Genomic DNA, 25652 nt, shown 5'->3' with positions numbered 1-25652 from the left:
TACCCTGACCATCTTCTTGCTGAAGCGATGGCTACTTATCATGCTTCAAGGTTTGCTGTTGAGTTGGGTTTCCAAAGGATTGTTTTGGAAGGAGATGCTGCAAATGTGGTTACAACAATAAAAAATGGGACTCAAAATGAGATACATCAAGTATGAAAATATCTGATGCTAGGAAAGCTCTTTCACAGTTCCAGCAGTAGACTATTTCACATGTTCATAGAGGCTCCAATCATATAGCTCATGTTTTGGCAAGAGATGCTTTCCATATTTCTGAAACTATCATTGATGTAGAGGAAATTCTTCATTGTATTGCTACTTTTTTACAGAGTCTTGATTAATAAAGCATACATATTTCTTCTAAAAAAAATGCAAACTAAATAAAGAAAAAAAGAAAGTTATACGGGCTTAATTAAAAGATCAATTGTACTTTAGGGATTCTTCCATTCCAAAATAAATTACTTTTCTTTCATCTTCTTGAATAGTTCAACACTGTAATTCACATATCATATCTGAAAATGGCAACACTGAAAGACACCACATATTAGCATATCCCAGTGTGTACTTCTATAAAAAAGATCAATTATATTAAATACAAAGTAAGTTTTACAGGCTTAATCGAAAGATCAATTATACTTTAGGTATTCTTCCATTCGAAAATAAATTACTTTTCTTTCATCTTGTTGAATAGTTCAACACTGTAATTCATACCATGTCTTAACATGTCAACAATGACAGATATACCACATATTTACTTCTTTGCTTGACATATTCACCTAGAGATATACCAAATATCTCCTCCACAAAATTTGTAAGACTACATGCAAGACGTATATGAAACACAGGCAGATGCTCATAGACATCAAGCTGGTCAGGAACTTGCCCACCCGACACACCATCCCAATGGTATAAAAGTGCAATGATGCAGACAGACAACAACATTGGAATTAGTCAAAATAGACATGATCATTGTTGGGATTAAGGAGGGCAAAAGCATAAATTCCACTCTGGTTTAAAATTTCCTTTTTCATCCTCTAAAAATCAAGGTAATGAAGAATACAACCCAATAGTTCTAGTCCCATGAATAATGGGTAAATTAGCTGAAAAACAATATAAAAATAAAATTATATTTTCTACAAGTATTAATCACTTGCTCATGCATTTCGCACCAAGGACAAGTGACATGCAGCATTGAACCACCGGAATCACATATTCCCTTAACAACAAGTTGTGCACATTTGCATGCAGAGAAAAGAAATGAGGAAACAAGTTTTGATGGAGTAGCATAGCGTGCCATAAACATTAAGAAAAAATTATGTGATAGCTAACCTTTCACAAAATCAATTGACAGCTGAAAAGAAATTATATAAAAGTAATGGTCCAACAAATGACAACTCTTGAATAAATCCTGGTGGCCAAAGTTTTCAGGTCGCCTTTACCACATAAGCAGAAACAAAACAAGTAAAAAGAAAAAATGGAACCCAGACCAGATGCCTGAATTTTGCGAATGCTTCAGTGACACTGAAAACTCATGGACTACATAGTAACAGGCAGATATCTGCAAAAGGCCACATATATATACACATATGAAAGCAGACCTAATGCAATGTGAATCCCACTAATGGCACCATCCATATAACTCTACCTGATAGTGACGAACTTGTTGGTCCCATGTCTTGCCCAGTGAGTCCTCAGATCAATTGGGTTAGAAAAATTATAACCATCAGCTGCTAATCTCTCCAACACCTTCTTAAATGCGCCCTGGCTCATTTTACGGCCAGCAATCCTGGCACCACGCCTTTTGGTACTCATTGGCAAAGGATACATAGACACATTTGTGGTACAACAAGCCGACTGCCAACCACCACAGCCCCAACGATAACATTGTTGGGGAGTTCCAGTACATGAGCAAACCGGAATAGGAATACCCGAGATGTCCATATCAATCCCATTTATAACAACATCCATATTCTTTTTCACTGGCTTCACACGCTGAACCGAAGGATTGTTATTATCCCTTGGCTTCCTAGGCTTTTTCGCTCTTGGTGTTTTTGGGGCACCTCCACTCTGCCTTTTCTTCATTTGGCCACCCTCACTTTTAACAAGAGGCTCTTCAATTTTAACCACTCTCTCATCCATTGATGGATCCTGTGGTTGTAAAATCTGTAAGGAGTGAGCTCCAGAAGTTTCTGGGAGAACGCCATAATTAGGATTAGCAGGCAACATATTGAGAAACTTGTCTCTCTGGTTTGCCCAACTGTCTCTCACATAGTTCATGGGGACAGAAGCTTCAGAAACAACACAATCCCGGGGATGAAAGTTTCCATTTGCTGTGTTAACCATAATGCTATTGGGGTCACGACCGGGAAGAAAATGTTTTGTGTCACGGTCTGCCATGGTTGACATCAGCTGCAGACCAAGATGCCCTTTAAAGGACGGCTCATAGTAACCCCAATTGCGCATGTTCAATGCATCATCATCCATGAGAACTACATATGGAGCAAAAAAAGCAACCATGATTCAAAATTCGCTATGTTTCCACTTCATCCATTATCAACATTTGAAAAAGAGATAACAGGGCCCATCGAAAACCCCATCAGGACCATATAAACATAAACGAGAAGAAAGAAACTAGAAAACAAAAGTCGATAAAACACATCAAGGATTTTAATATGAGAAATCTGACAGATCATCAGGAAGCATCGAATGGGTATTCCCATCAGTTACGAACATCAACCGCTGATTGGATGCAGAAAAATGGAGGAAAAGAACGGGGGAAAATGTTTGCATCCTTTCTCTTCCGCTGTATTCATAAAAAAAAATGGAGATCTCAAATCAACCGAGCCAAATCCTAAAATCCGGGACAGGTAGATGTGATTTGCCGTTGAAATTCATTCCATTTCCCACATTTTCTCGGCAACCAAACGTGGCTGATACACATATAAACAAAGTAGATCTCTATATTCCCAATTTATATAAATTTTAACAAATAGGTGAAAATCAAATCTGATGCTGAAAAGGTCTAGATCTTAGCAATATGAAGATCAAATACTCTAGTCACAATTTAAGCTTCAAGCAAATATGAAAGGTAAGAAAAATAAGGAAGCAAATGGCAGGTTTAGTAGGAGAAGGACCCATATATTCAAATCTAGGAGGAGAGAGAGAGACAGAGAAGAGAGAGGAGAGAGAAAACTTACTTGGTTGGGTATAAACGGCTCTTTAAGGTTTGCCCTTCTGGAGAGAGGAGAGAGGAGAGAGAAATGAAGAGAGACAGGGAAAGAGAAAGAGAAAGAGAAAGAGAGAGAGACCAGGAAATAGAGAGAGAGACCAGAGAGAGAGCTAACAATGTGGTATCTATCAACATATATTTTTTGTCAAATATAAAAATATCGAGGAAAAAAACAATGTTGGAAGCGGTAAAGGTGGGTGCGGGGGCGAGGACCAGTAGGGTGTAATGTATGCCAAACTCTGAAGTGACAACAAAAGCCTTAAAATTCTTCTATCTTTTTGTTCAATTTGGAGGCGCCACTTTCTCCCTTTTCATTATTCCTTTCCTCCGTTTATAATATGCTAAATTGCACGATTTAATTTTTTTTTTTAAATGAAAGAGCTACTGGCACAATTATTTTTATTTATTTATAAAAATCATTCTATAAATTTATATAATTTTATGTGATACGTGAAGTTTATTTTATAATTTGGCGTATAGTATCAAATTATGTTAGTTTATAAATTTATTTTCAAATATTTTATGTGCAGTCATTTTTATTTATTTTTTACGTACTTCACTGATACGATTGACTACATCACATTTTTTTAATATAAAATAAGTGTTTTAGCTAATTACATAAATAGAATGCGCAAATAATATGTAAAAATGAATGTATGTAGTATAATTTATTTATTTTTATAAAATTTCTTTGGGATTAAAATTTTTCGTTTTTAAATTAGATTTTGAATTTTTTTAGAGCATTCTAAATAGAACTGATTTCCATTATCCTATTCAAAAATACTGTAAAAAGAATATGTGCTACCGTACCAATTCAAACATGTACTTTTTTTTTTTTTTTTTTTTGAATAAAACCTCATCCGCATTTCATCAAACGGTTCTATGGCTTTGGCAGAATACTTGGTATTACATTAGCTAGGTGAATAACTCCATTGCATAGTGAAGCTGCTTGTTGAGCCAACAGATGTGCCACTTTGTTTCCATCCCTCTTAGTATGTTTAATATCCCACATTGTATCTGCCAGAATAATTTTTGTATCTCTCACCATGCAATTCAAAATACTATGTTGATCACTATTCTTTTTTACTGCATTTACAACCTGCCTCGAGTCTCCTTCAAAGAGTACATTTTGATATTTTTACAGCAACTTGCTACTGTGACCAAACCCTAGCCTCTACTATACCAGGCTACACACAAAAAGTTACAGGTTGCATAATAGTTGCCAAAACTTCCTCTTCTTGGTCTCTTAATACTACTCCAACACCTATCTTCTGGTCTGTCTTCCTGATTGCCACATCCCAATTCAATTTTAACCAATTTGTTGGACGAGGTTGCCATTGTATACCAGTCTGCTAGTTTCGGATACTGCTTGAGCCTCTGATCTGATTATGAGCTTGGATAAATTCTTCATGTGCTATTAAGGATCTAATGTATAGAATTGATGGATGTAAGAAAATATTATCAAATATAAACTTATTTCTTCTAATCCATATAGACCTTGTTGTTTCTGCAAAAAAAACAATCTCCACAGGTCCAATTATGTTAAGCACTTGTATAAAAATATTTCCAAACTCCTCATCTGTAATAGGAGCTTTTTGTAGTTTCTTGTTACCCAGCAGCAAAACATCTTGTGCAGAGGAGCATGACCAGAGAATATGTCTTGGTGTTTCTTGTGAGTTAAGGCAAATGGGACATGTAGGGTCTGTGATTATTCTTTTCTTGCATAAATTTTGTTTGGTGGGTAGTGCATCCTTGCAAGCACGGCATATAAAGACGTTAACAGCATTTGTGGTCTCCATATTCCATATACCCTTCCACAATTCTCTCTTGTCACTTGTATTTGAAGATTCCCCTTTTTCTAATTCCTTGTTTTTGTCTTTGCAGGTGATAAGCACTTTGTACAGAAAAACTTCCATCTGATGTGCCTTTCCAAGCCAATCTATCTGAAGAGCCAGTTTGTGAAACAGGTATTTGTAAGATCTCCTCCACTTCTCCTGCCATGAAAATATCTTTTATGAGCTGAATATTCCACAATCCTTCATGTATGTCAATTAAATCTGCAACCATTGCACTTTCAGATAGAATTTTCCTTTGTGATTGAATTGTACAGGACCCCTCTCTCTTAATCCATTTATCTTCCCACAATTTAATACTCTTTCCATCCCCAACTTGCCATATGTAACCTTCCTTAATAATAGGAATTGTTGCACATATACTCTTCCATGCAAAAGAAGGTCTAGAACCAACTTGAGCCTGTAAAATAGAAGTATGACGATAATAAATAGTTTTAGGATTCGAGCTGCTAATGATGTTTCCTTTGTGAGCAGCCTCCATGCTTGTTTAGCCAATAATGCTAAGTTGAAGGACCCTAGGTCTCTAAAGCCAAGCCCTCCTTCCCTTTTTCTTAAACTCAAATTCTCCCAATTTTTCCAGAGCAACTTAGTAGCTTTATCCTGAGAGTCCCACTAGAAATTTGATATCATAGAACTTAGCTTATTACAAAGAAGTTTAGGTAAGAGAAAGACACTCATGCTATAAGTTGGGATAGCTTGACTGATAGCCTTGAGTAGTATTTCCTTTCCAGCTTGTGAGAGGAATTTAGTTTTCCAATTTCCAATTCTTTTGCTAGCCCTTTCAGTTATACCTTGGAACTCTCTTACCTTAGACCTACCTATGAGAGATGGCAAGCCTAAGTACTTTTCCAAATTGGATGAATCTGCTAACCTAGTAACTTGTTGATATAAATTCTTGCTAGTTGCTTGGTATTTTTGCTGAAAAACAAGGCACTCTTTTGTCTATTGAGCTTTTGTCCAGAAGCTTGCTCATATCCATTTAAAATCCGATTTAGACTCATCCATTCTTGCATATTGGCTTGACAAAAATGCAGGCTATCATCGGCAAAAAATACATAATTCATCTTTACTTTCCCTCTAGCCAATGGGACCCCTGAAATAGTACCTTTCATTTCTGCTTCTTGAAGCTGTGCAGTTAAAGCTTCAGCACAAATAATAAACAAAAAATGAGATAAAGGGCATCCTTGTCTTAAGCCCCTTGAAGATTTAAATACTTCTTGTGGAACCCCATTAAGCAAAACTGAGAATGAAGGGGAATTAATACACCTTTGAATCAGATTTGTCCATCTTTCATCAAATCCCATTTTCAGCATTGTTTTCCTCAAAAAACTCCATTCTATCCTGTCATATGCCTTGCTCATATCCAATTTTAATGACATATATCCTTTCTGTCCATGCATTTTTGTTCTCATCGTGTGGAGTGTTTTATAAGCTGCTAAGATGTTATCAGAAATAAGCCTTCCTAGGACAAATGCACATTGGTTTTCTGAAATAATTGTTGGAAGGATTTGTTTCAGTCGATTAGCCAACACTTTTGTGATGATCTTGTATAATACATTGCACAAACTAATTGGTCGATACTCTAAAATATTTTGTGGATTAGAATGTTTTGGTATCATCACAAGATAAGTGAAATTGATGGCTTCCATATTCTGGTCAGAGTTTAAAAAAGTTAAAGTTGCTTGACATACCTCTTCTTTCACCACTTACCAATACCTTTGATAAAAGCAAGCCCCATACCCATCTAGACCAGGTGCTTTATAAGGACCCATTTGGAATATTGCATTCTTGATCTCTTCTTTGCAAAAAGGTAAGAGCAGCTTCTCATTCATGGACTGAGTTACTTTTTTAGGAGTTGCATTGATGAAGGCCTCAATGTTGCAGGGCTGAGAGGTTGTAAACATATCTTTGTAATAGTCAGTGAAGGCCTTCCCAATTAAGATAGGATCAGATAAAGTTACCCCATGCTCATTTGCAAGCTACTGAATAGTATTCCTTTTCTTTTTCTGGTTGGCACACAAATGATAATATCTTGTGTTTCTATCTCCTTGTTGTAGCCAAGTAACTTTAGTTCTTTGCTTCCATGTCAAATGATCTCTTTCCAACATATCTTCAATTTCCTTTTGCAAATATTTTACTTCTTGCATTGTTTCTTCTGTTTTTTACTACTGTAATTCTTGTAGAGTTTGAAATTTCTGGGTCAATCTTCCTTTCGAATCATAATCCTTTTTTTTACTCCACTTCTTTAATTCCCTCATGCATCCTGCCAATTTCTATTGTATTCTCCCTAATCCATCCAACTGATTCCCATTTCCCTGCCAATCTGTCGAAATTCCCACTTTTTTTTACTACACTCTTTATCGGTGCATGTTTTTTTTACATAAACTCTCTTTCTCAATCTCTCTTCTTTATTATTTCTATCTCCTTCCTTTCATGCATCTATTCTTATATTTTCATTTGTTTATTTTTTGGATGCAATAGAGATAAAATTCAGATAAACGGGTGGATGGGGTTTGCTTAAAACCGATTAGCTAAAATGGGTAAAAAATATTATCGTCCATTTTAAATAAAAATATAGATTTTCATAACATTATTCGTTGTCTTTGTGAAATTTCCATATGCCCCTACAGATCAAATGCATGGCTTCATTGTTATATCTCATCACAAGACATAAAGAGAGTTTTCTTCTATTCTGAATTCATGAAGAAAATTCTTTGAATCCAGCCTATTAAATTATTATATTTTCTTATATGAAAAATTTTATTATCAAGCTTGTGTGTAGGTACACCTAGCAAAATGTTTATATGTAGGGGTGTAACTGGTTCGGTTCGGTCCAGTTTTAGACAAAATCTAGGACCGAACTGGTATGTACCAATTTTGTATTTTTCAAAACCGATTACGTCCTGGATACCCTCTTAAACCGGTACCTTCGGTTTTACCAATTTTCAATCTGGTCCAGTCCTATTTTTTGAAAATTTTAAAATGTAAAAAACATATAATAAAGTGTTATTTCTTATGATAAAATGTTATTAATAATTTAATATATATATATTATGTTTAAAGCATATGATCAATTAAATTTTCATCTTTAAAATTAAACTTTTATTTTATAAATTATAATAACATTATCTTATATATAATTATATTAATAACATATGATCAAACAAATTACAAATGTCCATATTTAAAATTAACATTTTATGTTATAATTTATAAATTATAATATGAAATTATTTCATATATTATATATACAAATGTAATATTTAATTATATATTATATATAAAACTTATATATATAAATATTTTGTATAATATATAAAATTAATTTTTATATATATATTTTTTTCAACTGGTCCGGTCTGGTCCCGGAAACTACAAAATCGAAACTGGACTAGATCCAATCGGTTTTCATAATATAGGAATCGGTTTCAGACCAAACCGGCCGGTTCAAAACCAGACTAAATGGTTTGGTTTGATCCGGTCCAAACCAGTTTCCCGGTTTAAATTTACACCCCTAATTAAATGCCATAATTTGATTTCGAAAATAAATTTTAAAATTTGAATCTTACAAATCAAATTTTATCATTTAAATGATGTGATGGTATGCTTTACATACACATCGACTTGATAATAGAATAAATCTTTTTTACATATATGAGATTCACCGTTTTTTAATACATGTTTTTCGAACATTTAAAAACAAAGTTTACATAGACTGAACTGAAAAACTTTTCTCCAATGGTAACCCCTTTTAGTGTGGAATACTATGGAAACTAACCCCTATTAATATTTCAACCAATCGGAGACGATCATTTTAATTTTTACATGCTTTTATAAGTTGTATAACTAATATCAGGTTGCAAATAAATGGTATTAATGAGTTAATTCGTCATGCTTATTAGTTATCGCATAATTCGATGCGGATGAATTTGACACCTAAAAACTTCCAACGAATAGTATAAATCTTATAATTTGACTCGTATTAATATATTTTATAAGTAAATACGAACATTGAAATTGTAAATTATTTTTTCTATATATATAAAAAAAAGAAATTGTAAATTATTTTCTTAGAGCATTTGGTCTACGTATAAATCTTATATAAGAAAGTTTATAAATTGATATACTTTAATTAATACGTTAAATTCACATTACAATAATTTTTTTTTATAATTTGACGAATTATATTAAATCATGTCTATTTGTAAACTTTATTGTATAAAATTTTCGTATAGACCAAGTATTTCTTTTCTTTTTTATATACATAAAAGAGATAATAAATGAAAGTAAATCGACGAGTTTTGACTTTTCAGAAGTAACCCCCGCATCGATCAATTAAGAAGTATTAAGTAATGCCTACATTGCCTAGGTTGGTCTGTTATCAATTTGGTCTCAGAATCATAGCTTCTTAGAAAAATTCTTCTGACCAGTCAATATTTACTACTCTACACTCCATATCTTATATAAAAACATTCACACATTATGTAAAAAAAAGTTATAGGTGTGTAATGTGAGAGTGAATAGTGACTAATGTATAATATTCTTCAACTTCTTATGTATATAATTAATTATGTACTTAATAAAAAGACCAAATCATGGCTTGGTTTGATTTTCCCTTTTCACAAAGAGAAATTTAGGTTCATCTTTTCACAAAGAGAAATTTGGGTTCATCATACTCATTCAATACCCAATATTTATAAAGTCATAATTGAACTCCAAAACAAGAATAAGTATGGAAATAACAATAACTCATCAAAAGCAATGATTAAACTTGAACTATTTCATGCATTGTTTGTGACCATAATTGTTTTCAGACATTCTCAAATTATTTTACTACTATTCATATAGTTTATTACTATTCACTACTATCCACAAACTATTTTTCTATTATTCACAAATGATCAGAGATATTCTTAGCATCCAAAACGGAGCTTCGTACACAAAATAAGAAAAGTGTCCTTTGACAAATGCTTAGTACATAGTTGTAAAAAGCTTTAAGGCATTTATAAGTTATTCTACTATTGAGTCAGTGAGGGAAGAGCCCATCCCAGACGGGCCCAGGCTTGAAGGGGTTGTCAATTCACGGAACTCAGGGCCTAAAGACAAAACCCTCCCGTGGGCTAAGAGTTCGGGCCAGAGGACCACGTGCCAGCAATGGGATCGTCTTGGGGCTCGTCAGACTCAAGGTACATCAAATTCAATGCATATGTCAGGAAACCCAGCACGCAACGATGCACCCCATGTACAAAGGATGGCTCACCCACGATGTAACAACCAACCCTAGCAGAAAGGTGGCAGTAGGACTAACCTAGCACAGCTGACACGCCACGATCTCTCTTAACCGCCTAAGCCATGGACTAACACAATGAGGTAGTAGAAAATGTGTGGTGCTAGGTCTGACACCTGACATGCCATGATCTCTCTCGGCAGCAGAACCCATATCAGGTATAAATAACAGTCATCCCTTCTACGGGATGGCTTCTCTTAATTTTGATTGCTCTTACTATTCTTCGGAGTTGTTCTTATCATTAGAGGATTGTTCGCTGACTTTGGCATCGGAGTGACCCTGTATGTCACCGAAGCCCTTTCTTCTTAGTTGCAAGTTGCGTGAGCTTGGTTATCACAAAAGTGCTCAGGTTGCGAAACACGACATCAACAGTGGCACCGTCTGTGGGATAAATTTTTCATAAAAGCGTGTACTTAGAATGCTGGCAACGATGCCGTCCCAAGCTATACGAAGGGGAGATGACGAGGAAGGGACGATGGAAGCGAGACTCGCGAGCATGGAGGAGACAATAAGGAAATTGACGGAAGAAGCTGGGATGCTACGACAGGAGAATGCGACCCTTAAACGCACCAACGAAGAGCTACTGGGGGGCGCTGTAACAGCCCGCTAGAAATTCACTAGTGGAATTTCTATTGATTTTAGGAATTTCGTGAAAACCCCATAAGTTTTTACGAATCGACCAATTGCACAGGTTTTAGTCTGTCAACATAGTCAGTTTTATCACTCACTATGGTATTTGAAATATGAGTTTAATTATTTGAGGTAGTTGGAACTATCATAATGTGTTTTGCTCTACGCCATTAAACTCAATTGAATATTTAGGATTTTATGGCCCAATAACCCATTTTCATAATTCCGAACGAAACGCCTATTATAAATTATGAAATTACTTTTAGGGGTACTTCAGGGTTGAATTTCGGTAAACAATTTTCACTATAGGTTAATATAAATATTTAGGATTTTTCAATATTAAGTTTATTATGCATTTTTTTTAGAATGAATAGTAATCTCAATAAGCGCACCCAGTGTAGTGTTTTTAGAATTACAGTGTGGAATATCCAAATTAGGTTAAAGAAGTTTTATTTGGACACCTGGAAAGAACTTAGCCACACATAGTAAATAGTATTAGACACTTGGCACCATGAGAAACCATTAGGTAGTGAAATCATGTCATCCAAGCAAAACTTTGTTTCATCTGATCAACCAAATTGTGGTAGACTAAAGAGGGTTTCAATCCTAATGAAACCCTAAATGGTTGGACTTCAATTGAAACCCCAAAATTTTGGTTGAAACCAAAATCCTAAACGGTTTCCCAAACCCTAAAGTTGGCCTCCAAACCCTTTTTAATCCGATTTCTAGCATTGTGTTTAATCACTTGATACACATGCTATTAAGTAATCAAAACTTGTTATGACATCATTATCCAACATTTTAAACCTTGAAAATTTGATTGGGTCAAGAAAAATTAGATTTGGGGTTGATAGCATCCCGAACCCTAATCAAACTCCTTTTAAACCTCAAATTAAAGCCCACTTAGTTGAGGCCCACTAAGGCCCATGAATTTGGCCACCTTACCAAAGTTTTTTGAAGATGTTTCTGCCCCTACATGACAGACCATCCACTACCATTTGTTGCACACAATAGTGCCTTGATGTGAAGAAGAAATTCACCCCATCAAACTCCGTATCTCACAGCTGCTAGAGGCAGTGCTTGCTCCTTTCTATTTTTCACTTTATGTTACATAACCACCTCCAATCAAGGGTCATTTAAGCCTATAACTTCCCCCTCCAGAAGTCTAAAGTCGTGCAAGACACATTTCACTCCCTTTTATCACTTCTTCACCCCGTTCTTAGAGAGAAACTCAAAAGAGCTCTCTCAGGCAGATTTCTTGGTCTTTTTGCGTGGAGATTTTCGACCATTTGTAAGTAGTTTTGCAAGATGACTCCTCATAAAAGTTGTTCATCTTTGAGTATAGTTTCCATGGATATCTTATTAGTTTCATTCCAGGCTCATTGGTCGGTCAAAAGTACTTTTAACCATGGAAAGGTCATTCTGGGTGTGAAACTGGAGAGTATGTTATGTTTTGGAATTTTTGACCAAGCTAATGGACATATCATGGTCCGAAAATTTTATGGAGTGTTTTTAGCATGTGTTTATGAATGTTCATTGAGGTTTTGTTGCATGAATAAAGTTTTTGATTTGTGTGAAAGTTTGAATATTTCGTAGTTTAATCTTATTCCAAAGGTTTTGATATTTTTATGTGATGATCCTAAGCCTCTTACATACATGTTAGGATGTTATTTTGAAAATATTTAGTATTAGTTTTAAAGATTTGATTTTTCTATGCAACAGGATTTTGGTTAGGCTTAAGATTTGATTTTTTGGGTTAGATCCATGTTTTATTGAGTTTTACCCATGTGATTTTAAGAATGATGGTCTTTAGGACATATTTTTAAACCATGTGATGTTGGAGTTTGAAGATCACATGTCTTTAAGTCATGGATTAAGTGATTGATCAAAATTAGTTGAGAGAAAAGTTTCTGTTTTGGACCAAGTGTAAAACCAAAAACTCCAAATGTTATTTTGTGATTTTTGGGGACTTTTGTTTGATGATTTAAAGCATGATTGATCTTAGGATGATATTATGAATATGTTAGAAGTAAGATTTGATTTTTTTGGAATTGTTGGAGATGTTTTTATTAAGGTCAAAACTTGTGATTTAAGAGAGTACTTTTTGTTAAAAAGTTTGGGTCTTTTTACAAAAAGTTTGGTGTTGATTATTAACTTTTTCTTAATGGATATTTTAAGTGTGTTTTTAAACTTATGATAGGAAGATTTTTCTTACAAAATTTTGGTTTAATCATGGGTTTTGAAGATGGAAGAAATTACAACAAAAAACCAAGGGAAAAATCCTAAGGATGTTTTGGCCATAGTGAGTTTTCCATAGTTGTGAATGGTTTTAAATTTTTCTGAGTTGATGTTTGAGTTTAAGACAAAATTTACATGAGGAACGTAAATTTTGGTAATTTTTGGAGTTAGGATGTAAAAATCCTTAAGTTCGGGATAAAATGGTCATTTTTTTCACGTGTAGAGGGTAAAATGGTCATTTTACTCTAAATTGTCTCTTTTTATATTTCTAGTTGTTAGAATTTAATTTCTAACTTTTACACTGGCAGACTGGAGGAGGTTGACTAGACGTCGTAGACGCAACATGGAGCTTGCAGCCTCCATAGTTAGGTCTTTGGATAGTATTCCGATATCGTTAGTTGATTTACGCGAGTTACTCAACGAACAAGGATAGTATTCCGACATCGTTAGTCTTTGGATAGACAAGGATAGTATTCTGACATCTTTACTCAACAAACAAGGATAGGTTGTGTATGAGAGTTCAAGTGGAGTTTCCTATTCTGAGCCTCCTTCCTCAGTTGATCCTAGTATGATTGATTTTGATTCTCAACAGAGTTTTTGGATTGAGTATGAGCAAGAAATAATTGAATCTAATTTGATGAACAAATCGGAGATCGATCAGTACTTGGAACATGGTTGTGAGACACGAGCTCCAAATTTTGATATTTTAGATTGGTGGAAAATAAATGAACTAAAGTATCCTATTTTGGCAAGAGTTGCATGGGATGTGATGGTCATTCTCGTTTCTACTGTTTCTTATGAGTCAGCCTTCAGTACAGGGGGTCGGGTGCTTGACCCATTTCGTAGTTCACTATCTCCAAGAACAGTCGAGGCACTCGTTTGTACACAAAATTGGTTGAGGGATCCAATACCCATTGATCTTCGTGCCTTCTTGGATAATATTGAAAGTTTTGAGGCAGAATTGGGTAATAAACTTATTTCTTATTTACATATTTTTTAAAATTTTTCATAATGTTTATTTTTATATATTTTAATAATTATCATGTGTTTTTTTAGAGTTTGATCCAAAATCAAGTTTTACTTACGTTGATGAGGAGTAACTCAAGGCTTATGCTCTGCATGATGGTATGTTTTTCATTTTCACTTCTTTGTTAGAGAAACTAAACCACTTTGTGTTGACTTGAATTATTTGATGTGCGATTATTGATTTGGTGTTAGACTTTTTCATAATGGCAGATATAGAGGAAGAGATGGGAAGCTGCTGTTATTTGATCGTTGGATGCTCCTCATTCATTTATCCGTTGATGTTCATATTTTTGTAATTTAGATAATTTTTGTAATAGATGGCTTATGTACATTTTTTTATTAGTTCTAAGGAAGGGAGTTGGGGTGATTACTAATTAGTGGTATCATGGGCAGTATGGATAAAGTCTATCCAAGGGCTCCTTGTTTTTGATGTCTTTGCATATGCTTATTTTTAATTCACATCCTGCCTTTGCACCTTTACTTCTTTCTTGGAAGAATTAATATTCTAGTTCTTTTGGTTTTTTTTTCATCTGGTTTATGTCAATATTTTTTTGATGTATTTGAGATCTAAGTGAACCTGTTTTGCATGCTATATTCCGTCCATTCAGCTATAACTTAACACAGGTCACATTCAGCTGTAACTTAACATAGCTCACCAAAGTTGATTTAAAAAAAAAAAAAACCGAAGACCCGACCCAGGCCGGCTTGGCGTGCAAACAATGTCGAGTCGGGTCGGATCAAGTCCAGACCTGGTTGGATGGCATCGAGTTGCAGCCCTAGCTGTGGGAAGCAACAGGAAAACAATGACTGAGAAAAAAGAAAGGAGGGGAACATGACGACTGGAGAGAAAGAGAGCGAGAAATGGTAGAAACATGATAGACGAAGGTAGGAGGAAATAGTGTGGAAGAAGGGGGTGGGCCCTATATACTGAAGGCGGAGGGAAACAAAGCGACCGGGCGGCGCACGGTCTCTGAAGCTATGGTAGATATGGGAGGCGTCATGTCAAGAAAGTGAGTGGCATGGACCAATGAGGTCCCAAGATGTAAAGGGAAGGGTGGCCAACACGTCCAATCGATCATCAAGAAATGGGACCGCCTCGGGAGAAGGGGAAAGGTGCCCCTCCAGAGGTAGTTGGCCTTGGGAACTGGAAGCGACAGAAGCCGAACATGTGGCACCATGATTAGAATATTATGAATTCCCACTACGTGCACGTGGTAGGAATTTGCGGGGTATTGTAATGGAGGGGCCCATCCTAGAAAGGCTAAGGCCCGAAGAGGTCAAGTCACAGAACTTCATGCATAAACATGAGGAAGGCATGAGGTCCTTGGGCCTAACTTGGTGATAGTAGAGGCCCTTGGCCCAACCTTAGAAAGACATGCCATTTTGATCCAATCTTGGTAGACCTTTGAGGCATTATATGAGCCTTAAAATCTGGACATAAGGTCCACTCAATGACCCACACCAAGAGACTTACACAAATAGCCCTACAAGTTCCATTTTTACACTTCTAATTGAAACTCACATACACCATTCCATTGGTTTCCCTTAAGCCCAAGAAGTACCCAATGCCCCTTAGGTCCCCACTTGAATATATAATTAAGCTTATAGCTTGAGTTAACGACAATAATCAACTTACACACAATTAGTGACCTCTAAACCATGTTTTGAGCTTAATTTTATTTTTAATTATGTTCCACATTTTTTATCTGAAATTCATTGATTTTATTATTGAGTTGCATTATTCTTAGACTAACATAGAAGTTTAATCTTGACCTAACACATGTCAATAGAGGCATAGACATGTCAATGGCCAATTGGCACACATGCACCTTCATGTGCAGTGCACCTAATCAGCCCCCTAGCCCACGCCTTTTGCACCATTCTCTCAAGGGAAATTTAACTATTTACACCTCACATCCCCTATGGTTCAGTTCTAGATTGGGCAAAATTCTTCCAATAAACCGAACCAAAATCCAACCATTCCCTTAGGAAAACTAGTTGGAGCCACCACGTGTCATGGTGTTTTGGTTTGATTTTTTTCTACTCTTCCTTAAGCCAACACCACACTCTACCTCCCTTTCCCCCCAATCCCCATGAGCTCCTCAAAGACATCATGAAGTCTTGACCAAATTTTCCCTCAAGCCAAACACCACAAACCGAAGGGCATCAAACTTGTTTCACTTGGCAACCTCACCCTCTTCCATGAGCTGCACATACTTGAGCACTTGGCAGCCAATCCTCCACCTAAAAAATCTTTCAAAGAGTGTCATGATACCTGCACAAATTAGCCAAGGAGATAGAGCAAAAGTAATGCAAGCAAGAGATGAAAATCTATCCAAATTTTCATATTTCTACCTGACGACATCGTAGCATGACTTGACATGCCTTGGTTTTTAATTTTTCTATCTTTTTTCTACACCATGGTAGCACCTGCACCGACATAACTCAATGCAACACCTAAGAATGAAGAAATGATGGAGGTTTGAATACTATTCACCTGTACAAGTGATGACACAAGCTGAAACTTGCATCACCACACTCCACCGCCCACTTCAACCAATCCCAAGCTCCCTCTTCATCCAAAGCTAATGTCCCCCTCCCATCACTTCCTCATTTCTCCACACCTCTCCTCCAAGTCTCCTCTTGAGTTATTGAGAGTATTTCTCCCCCTTAGTGTGCAAGTGAGTGAAATTGAGTGAGAGTTTGTGTGTTCATGAAGTGAGTGTTTGGGGGCTTTCAAGGCCACGACCTTTGTAAGTATTCATGATTATCCTTTTGTTAAGTGTTATAATGATATGTTAAGTTTCAATATATGACATTAGAATGAGGTTTGATTTACTTTAATTGAGGAATTACCCGCTTAGTTCAAAACCAGGTCAATTAGGATCATTGATTTCATGAATCGTTTTTAAGTTGAATTTTAGTTGTGGCATGTCTTAGAATAATTTTATATGATTCAAGAATGTCTTCTAGTGAATCTTGAAGGTTTAATTTGAAGTTAGCAGCATGCCATGATAGGCTTTAAATCTATCTTGTGTTGATCGTCTAAGCATGCATCGGTTTTGATTAGTTTATGCTTAACTTATGGAAGTTTTAATTTACCTAGGTGCATTTGGAAAAAGCCTTGTGATTTGGGTAAGAATGAAAAGGTATGATTTGATTAAGTTTTTGAAACATCTCTTGGGGAATAAAGCTAGAAACATCATGCATGCTTAATGGATGGTTTAAGTGATAATTTGGCCTTAATCCATGCTTAAGTGTTGGGATAAACTTGTATGATCTGAACTTAAGTTTTTAATTTTTCGTTAAGGTTGTAATTATTGATGGTACTTAATGAATTTGAATACACATGTGTCCACAGAGGTTAAACAGAATGAAATCACACATGGGCCTTAAAATGATGCATGCCACGGATTGAGTCTAATTAACATAGTTTTGATTTGAATATTGCAATTCTAAAGGCATAGATGGTTTTAGAACATAGAAAATATGGGTTTTATGAAGTTTTGTTAATTTTGGGGCTCATTCACAAATACTGAAAATCTAGGGCCTTAGTGGCAATTTTGGAAAGTTTAGGGATATTTTTGTAGATACCTATTTTTTTGGAACCCTTTTGATTTTGAACATCTTCTTTAGAAGCTCAAATACTAACCAAGTATAACCTTGTTTATAGCCATTATGATTTTCCAAAATCGGACAGTTTGTAAGTTGGCCTCTAACTTACACTTTTATAATTTATTTATGATGTATTGATAAATGCCACATTCATTATATAAATTTCATTTGAGCATGAAACATCATGTTATATGATACAATGAGTACATGACTACTTACTTACATAACGTGAAATTTTTCATTCATTTAGCCATTTTATACAAAATTGTATTTTTCACATGAAACATACTTATAAATGCATGTCATGAATAATATTCTCAAGCTTAGCATGGAAACTTAATTTTTGTCACGTCTCCAAGAGCTAGGATGGGATTTATCATAGTGGAACTCCTTTGTCCACTCTGGAGTGAGTAAAAATAGAGTGGTAACCTCTGGATCGCCGGAAAATAGTTAATGGGATTCGAATAAGTTCTTTTAAAATAACGCCAGAGCGAAGTCAAAATTTTATGATAGGTAAGGCTGGTGGGTGTATATGTTATGATGTTATGATAATGTTATGTTATGTTACCAATGCATTGAAAACGAGACTACAGATAACGTAGTTTCAACATGAGATGTGCTATTGTCACCAACAGGTACTCACAATACATATGGAGAACTGTGATGATACCATATGTTATGATTAATGTGATTGCTAATGATACATAACAATGATAAAATGTTATGTTTTTAAAGTTGAATTCAGAAAACGTTCTCTATAAGAAAATGTGCGTCAAAGTTTTTCTAAAAAGTTGAGGTATCTAGATAGGAGACAAATACTAATCTTTTGCATAGCATGCATTTCATATTTATTATTTATCATGCACAATTTATCTTTGTGCATGTTGGTTGTTTAACATACTGAAATTTCAAGTAAATCTCATCCCTTATGGACCCACTATCATTCCTCTCGGGATGATAGAAGTTGTATTAGGACCAGACCAAGATGGACATGATAGACCAGTGGATCTGATTGATTGAAGAGGAGCCAGACCTTGATCAAACATTAAATCTTATTTTGATGTTCATAGCGCTAACCCTTCGTACCTTCAAGCGTATGCAGCATTAGATCTAATCATGGAGACTTATTATTTAAGTATATTGTATTGAGGATATGCTACCTTATCATTTTATCTCATGATGAATATTAATGCTATTGAGATGTTTTAGTTCATTATGGCATAAGTTATAATTATTCACCCTTATTTTGCTGCAATTATTGCATACTGTAAGTTGCATTCTAGGATGCATTACATAGTAACTGTTATGAATGGGGGTATGAAATCTTGTGTAGTATGTCCATACACTCCAAGTCTCTGTTACATCCTGAGCGGGAGTTTGGGGGCATTATATCTCATGTGACATCCCAAACTTAGCCAAGTCTTCATATTTTTATTAACAGGTCATGTTTAGTTGTTGGTGCATTAGGCATGAAATCCCACAAGGGAAGCACACAAGGTTGGCCATCACATTGGTTTACGGTTTGGAAACCCCAGTGGACCTTAGGGCACACTCCCAACTTCCCATATAGTGCCACATGTCATTCCACTTGTGTCCTACACTAGGTGGAATGAACCTAGATGTGATCTGGGGAAAGTGGGGTGAGAGACTTGACGGTTTTGGTAACCCAAAAGCCCCACATGCCTATCAAGGGATGCTCACCTACCTTTTGCCATTTTTCACGCATGCAGAAGACCTTGTTTGAGGAAAGCACTTGACTTGACACTTGTCACCAACCTATAGAGCATCTAATGGAAGGAAAGATGAGACACATTGGGAAGGCCAAGGATTTCACTCGGCCAACGCACCCTCACCAAACCACTCATGCTTGCATGCCACTTGTCAAGATTGTGTCAGTTCCAAGAGGATCCCATGGGGAAGTGGGGTGCTAGGGGAGTTCAAAAGGAAAGGGCACGACCCACTAAGAGGATGGAGTTTCGGTTTCAAGGGGGAAATGCCAAGTGTCACTCATGCATCACTTTCTAGAAGAGTGAAAATGATTGAGAAGTGGAAGAGTTGCATTGGGATGGGGCAAAAACCTAGTCCCTAGGTTTTGGCCAACACTTACATTTACTCACATGGTGCCACTTGTCACTCACTTGTCAAAACCCTAGAGAGACAATCATAGGGAAGAGGAAAAGCTTGCTTGTGAAATGACACACACACGCCCATTGAGGATTCTAGAAGAATCTTGAGGTAAGAAGAAGAGAGAGGGTCGGCTACAGTAAGGAGTGGTACATGCCACCACCCACCTAGGAACCAATCAAACGTTACCCTAGACCTAGGAAGCAGAAAAGGTTTTCCTGGGGAGATGACAGGATTTTCAACAACCACTCACACACATGCCCCACTTGCCAAATGTCAAGCATGCACACGTCTAGTTGTCCAAGATTGATTTAGGGATTGATTTTGACCTTTTTGCCACCAAGTTCAATTGTGACATCCCAGACTTAGTCAAGTCTTCATTATGTATAGTTGTTGGGCCATGCAAAGTGATAGAAGATGCTTATAGATATTTTTACATTCTTGGACTTTGGTGCATTAGACATGAAAGCTCACAAGAAAGGCACACAAGGCCCATGTATTTTGGCCTCAGCATAGGATTAGGGCTTAGAAGCCTAGAGGACCTTAGAGCACACGCCCAATCCATTAGTTAGTGCCACTTGTCAACTATTTGTGTCCTACTCTAGGTGCGATGAACCTGGATGTGATATAAGGGAAAAGGGGTGAGAGACTTTAGGGTTTGGTAACCTAAAAGTCCCCACATACCTCATTTAATGAGAAACACCTTTAGCCTAGAGGACTTCTAGAGGAAGGAAAATGAATGGACACATGGGGAAGGCCAAGGATCACTCGGCCAACGCACCCCTCACCAAACCACTCATGTTTGCATGCCACTTGTCAAGACCATGTAAGTTCAAAGAAAATCTTGTAGGGAGGTGGCGCCTAGGGGAGTTCAAAGGGCTAAGGCATGACCCATTAAGCAGATAGGGTTTCGATTTCAAGAGAGTGTCACGCCTACCAAAGAGTTTTAACTACTTTTTGCCAAGTGTTACTCATGCATGGCTTTCTAGAAGATTGAAATGATAGGAAACTGGAAGAGTTGCATGGGATGGGCTAAATCCTAGTATCTAGGTTTCGGCCAACACACACACTCCCTACACATGCCACTTTTCACTCACTTGGAAACACTAGAGAAAGAATCATCATGATAATGAAAGGTTGCTTGGGAAATAGCCCACACATGCCCCTTGAGGATTCTAGAAGAATCCTAATGGGAAATGGAGGCAAGAGGAAGAGAGAGGATCGGCTAGTGCAAGGAGCCTTGTACATGCCACCTAACCACCTAGGGAATCAACCACACGCCAACCTAGATCTATGAAGAATAAATGATTGTCTTGAGAAGAGGAAGGGATTTTTGGCCAACACACCCACCCACATGCCTCACTTGCCAAATGGCAAGCATGCATACGTGTAATTGCCCAAGGATGATTTAGAGTTGAGTTTTTGACCTTTCTGCCATCAAATACAATGAACCTAGATGCATGGAGGAGGGTATATGTGGAAATTAGGGTTCGGATGGGAGAGCTTCATGCCACTTGTCCAAAGGACTTTTGGTTTCCCCACACAACTCCTTCATGAGGAAGATGAAGAGACTATTCAGCCAAGATGCCAAGTGGCACCCATGCACAATGACTTTTGGCTTTCCAAAGAAGGAGGAGGTGCCTATAAGAAGGGAGAGGCCGAAAGTGAAAAATCCTTTTGTCAGTTTTCTAATTTTCTCTCTTGTGTCACACGGCTACACCATCCTCACACAAGTCTCTTACTTTTCAATATTTGCTCTTCACCCAAACACCATTTCAAGCACACCAAGGAGTACCAAAGCCACATACGGAGGAGAAGCACACGAGGTGAGAACCATTCGCTTGTTTCTTACACCCACACACACGGCCAAAGAAAAAGAGAGTTTCAGACTTGATGGGTTTTACATGCCCATGAAGATCCACACACACACACATCTATCTTGAGTAAAGAAGGTGATCCATGCCTTCTTTTGTACTTGGAAACTAGGAAAAGGGCTAGGGTTTTCTTATCAAGGAAAGAACCAATCTACCCTTAGCACTATGTACATGAGCACGAAACTTTGGAAAGGAAGGAGAGCTATGAGCCATATACACGGCACACACTCACAAATGAGATTAGGGTTTTCATATGTTCGTATCTAATGATTTCCAATATTTATTTTTTTCAGCATTCTATTTATAATCGTTGGATTTTTGTAAGTAGACCTTCAACCTGCTCTCGGATAATATGTGTGTATGATGTGTGAACTTGGGTTGCTTGATATTTGATTGGATGAAATCTCGTAACATATTTTATACTCGGTTTTACCTACCTATGTGTTACCACATTTTGATCTTTGGTTGAATGAAATCTCTTGTAATACTATGCGTTGCCATGTTGCTTAATGATATTATACCGAACATGTTAGATGTTATTAGTCCATATCAAAGTTGTAAAATAATGCTTTCAAGTACTACATGTTTCGGCCAAGCATAGTGAATGTTGTTGTGAATTGGCTTTAGTCTTGTTAATCGTTGAATACCATTGTCGTATGTGTAAATTAAGTCTTTGCATGTTCTAATATTTTCAAGCAATAACGTGGGATGTATATTGTTTGTATGATTGCATCATAAGTCTATGTCACATGCATTGTGTTTGTGCACTGTTTTAAGGAAAATGAGTCAGTAAACGTTTTGTCACGACCCCAAATGCTAGGACAGGGGAATGCCCTAATGGAACTCCTTTATCCACTGTGAAGTGTTTAAAATAAAGTCGTAACCCCTAGGTCGATGAAGTACAGTCAACAGACCTCGAATGGATCCTTGTGGAAAGGATACCAGAGTGGAGTTGCACCTAAACCTAGTAGGTGCCATACGATGAAGGCGAAATATGTGAACTGCTCTAATAAGCATATTAAAGAATATGACGTAGTTACCACAGTCAAGTGAGCCATTGGATGATGTAGTAACTAGCAGGGAACACAGGTGCATAGGGGAGCCGTGAGGTATCCAACCATGTGTTATAAGAATGATTAAGGCACTGAGCTCAATGATATGATATGATACGACATGTTATGACATGATACAACAAAATATGATATGATATGACATGATACGACAAGATATGATATGATATGACATGTAATGATAGGATATGACTAGATATGATATGATATGATATGTGAATGACCAATAACTTGAGCTCCTATGATATGTTATATGCTTAAGAACCACGAATGAAAAGATGAAATGACATTTTTTTGAAAGAGGTTAAAAGACTTATGTTACACGTTATTTTGAAAAAGTCGATGTTGCGTAAATAAGTCAAGTTTTATATCAAAGTACATGTCCATGCTTTCATTATGGTTTGCTCTTATAAGCTTATGTTATCTGCTATTTGTTACTTGTTTACTTGCTGAAATTTCTTGAAATCTCACTGTGGTAGTTTCCATTACCATTCCCCACATGGAATGGTAGAAGTTGTGATAGGTATAGAAGATCACCCCATGGTGAAAAGAAAGAGGATGGTATCCCCGACCATCAAGGAGGTACCTAAGATCAATGAGAGCTCAATGGAGGCCTCTTTGTTGGATAAGGTAGAGAACGCCGACCGGCTCATTACCAAGGCATTACAGTACATTGACGAGTGTAAGAGGTTAAGGAATCGAGACATGGACCAATTTTTTGAGAAGATAAAGAAGCCGGACTAATTGTATTTTGGAAAAAAGGACCATGGAAATAGTGGTAGAAAAAGAAATGACTCGGGTTTTTTGTGAAATCAACTTTTGATGGTCCCCTCTTTTGGGAGACTTTTGAAACAACGTCTATTTTAGAAGTGTTGCGATGAAATTTAAAACTATTGGGATGCTTACACTTTGGTACCATGTTATTATATTGCCACAAGTCTTATGTAGTTAAGAAAATTTTTTCGTTGCGATTTATTGCATACTGCTAGATCAGTAGGTACATTGCATCTCAACTGTCATGTACGAAGGTATGTAGCCTTGAGTTACATGTCCTGATGCTTTAGTCACCGTCCAATCCCAAGCAGGGGTTGGGAGTCGTCGACATCAATGAACCTAGACACATGGAGGAGGGCATAGATGGAATTAGGATTTCGGATTGGGGAAGCCACACGCCACTTGTCCAAAAGACCTTTAGTTTTCCAACACAATCCCATCATGAGGAAGGTGAAGAGATACTCAACCAAGATGCCAAGTGGCATCCATGCACTAAGACTTTTGGCTTTGCAACGAGGGTGGAGATGCCTATAAGAAGGGTGGAGTAAAAAATGGATAGTCCTTTGGTTATTTTCTAATTTTTCCCTTGTAACACACGGCTACACCTTTCTCTTTCTTTCTCACTATTTTCCCTCCATCCAACACCACACACGCACCTACTGATCAAAGAGAGAAACAACAATAGGGTTTTGAATTTTATGAGTTTTCACATACACGCGAACACATACATTCGGGAGTGCTAGGGTTTTTCTTCAAGGGGGAGAGAGAGAGCTGAACCACCACTTGCTTAGATAAGCTTTGAAAAGGAAGGAGATCCACAACCACTACACTTAGATAAGCTACGGTTTATTTCTTCATGAAGTTTGGGATTTGAGAGTGAAGTCCAAATGCTAAGGAGCCCTTCTTACTGCGGGAATGAGTTTCATGAGCTATGTACACGACACACACTCACAAAAGAAATTAGGGTTTCGGATGAAGATGTCTAATGAATCTCGATATGCATTTTCAGCTTGCTATTTGTAATAATTGGATTTTTGTATGTAGACCTTCAACCTACTCTTGGATAATATGTATATATGACATGTGAACTTGCATTTGCTTAGTATTTGATTGTATGAAATCTCTTATCATGTTGTATACTCAATTTTACCTACCTATGTGTTGCCATATTGATCATTGGTTGAATGAAATCTCTTGGAATACCATGCCTTGTATTTGGATCTATATAACTATGTTGCCATGTTGCTTGATGATGTTATACCAAACATGTTAGATGTTATAAGTCCATGTTACCTTCGTAAAATCATACTTTCAGGTACTATATATTTCAGCCAAGCATAGTGAATGATGTTGTGAATCAGTTTTACCCTTTGTTAATCGTTGAATGCCATTGTTTGTATGTGTAAATCAAGTATTCGCATGTTCTAATATTTTCAATACGTAATGCGGGATGTATATTGTTTTTATGAATGCATGAATCTCGACATAGATGATTACATGATCCATGTAAGGAACAAAGCATCATAAGTCCATGTCACATGCATTGGGTTTGTGTTGTTTTCAAGAAAATGAGTCAATAAACGTTTTATCATGACCCCAAATGCTAGGACGAGGAAATGCTTTAGTGGAACTCCTTTGTCCACTCTGGAGTGTTTAAAATAGAGTGGTAGCCCCTGGGTCGATGAAGTACAGTCGACGGACCTTGAATGGATCCTTGTAGAAAGGCTACCAGAGCGAGGTTGCACAAAAACCTAGTGGGTGCCATACGGTGAAGGCAAAATATGCGAACTGCTGTAATTATGTTAAAGAATATGACGTAGTCACCAAGGTTAAGTGGACTGTTGGATGATGCGGTAACTAACGGGGAACACACGGTGCATAGGGGAGCCATGAGGTATCCAACCATGAGTTATAAGAATGATTAAGGCACTGAGC

General features: G+C 36.7%; 1 protein-coding gene across 4 annotated transcripts; it reads right to left on the bottom strand.

Moving 5' to 3' along the window:
* Positions 1-1341: 1341 nt before the first annotated feature.
* LOC121257125 (protein BASIC PENTACYSTEINE2-like) lies at positions 1342-24488 on the bottom strand. Of its 4 annotated transcripts, none has more exons than XM_041158023.1 (3): positions 24471-24488; positions 3195-3284; positions 1342-2486 (listed from the first exon to the last, which is right to left on the bottom strand). In XM_041158023.1, exon 3 carries the CDS (start codon positions 2479-2481, stop codon positions 1639-1641), a length of 843 nt encoding a protein of 280 aa, XP_041013957.1. In that variant the 5' UTR covers positions 2482-2486; positions 3195-3284; positions 24471-24488; the 3' UTR covers positions 1342-1638. The 4 variants fall into 4 exon arrangements, with proteins under 4 accessions (XP_041013957.1, XP_041013955.1, XP_041013956.1 ...); XM_041158021.1 differs by lacking the exon at positions 24471-24488 and adding an exon at positions 2684-2800 and having other exon boundaries at positions 3195-3353; XM_041158022.1 differs by lacking the exon at positions 24471-24488 and having other exon boundaries at positions 3195-3351.
* Between the last annotated feature and the right edge of the window lie 1164 nt (positions 24489-25652).

The sequence above is a fragment of the Juglans microcarpa x Juglans regia genome, chromosome 3S (genome assembly GCF_004785595.1).
Source record: "Juglans microcarpa x Juglans regia isolate MS1-56 chromosome 3S, Jm3101_v1.0, whole genome shotgun sequence".
In the NCBI taxonomy this organism is placed as follows: Eukaryota; Viridiplantae; Streptophyta; class Magnoliopsida; order Fagales; family Juglandaceae; genus Juglans; species Juglans microcarpa x Juglans regia.
This window is presented reverse-complemented; position numbering and strand designations above follow the sequence as displayed.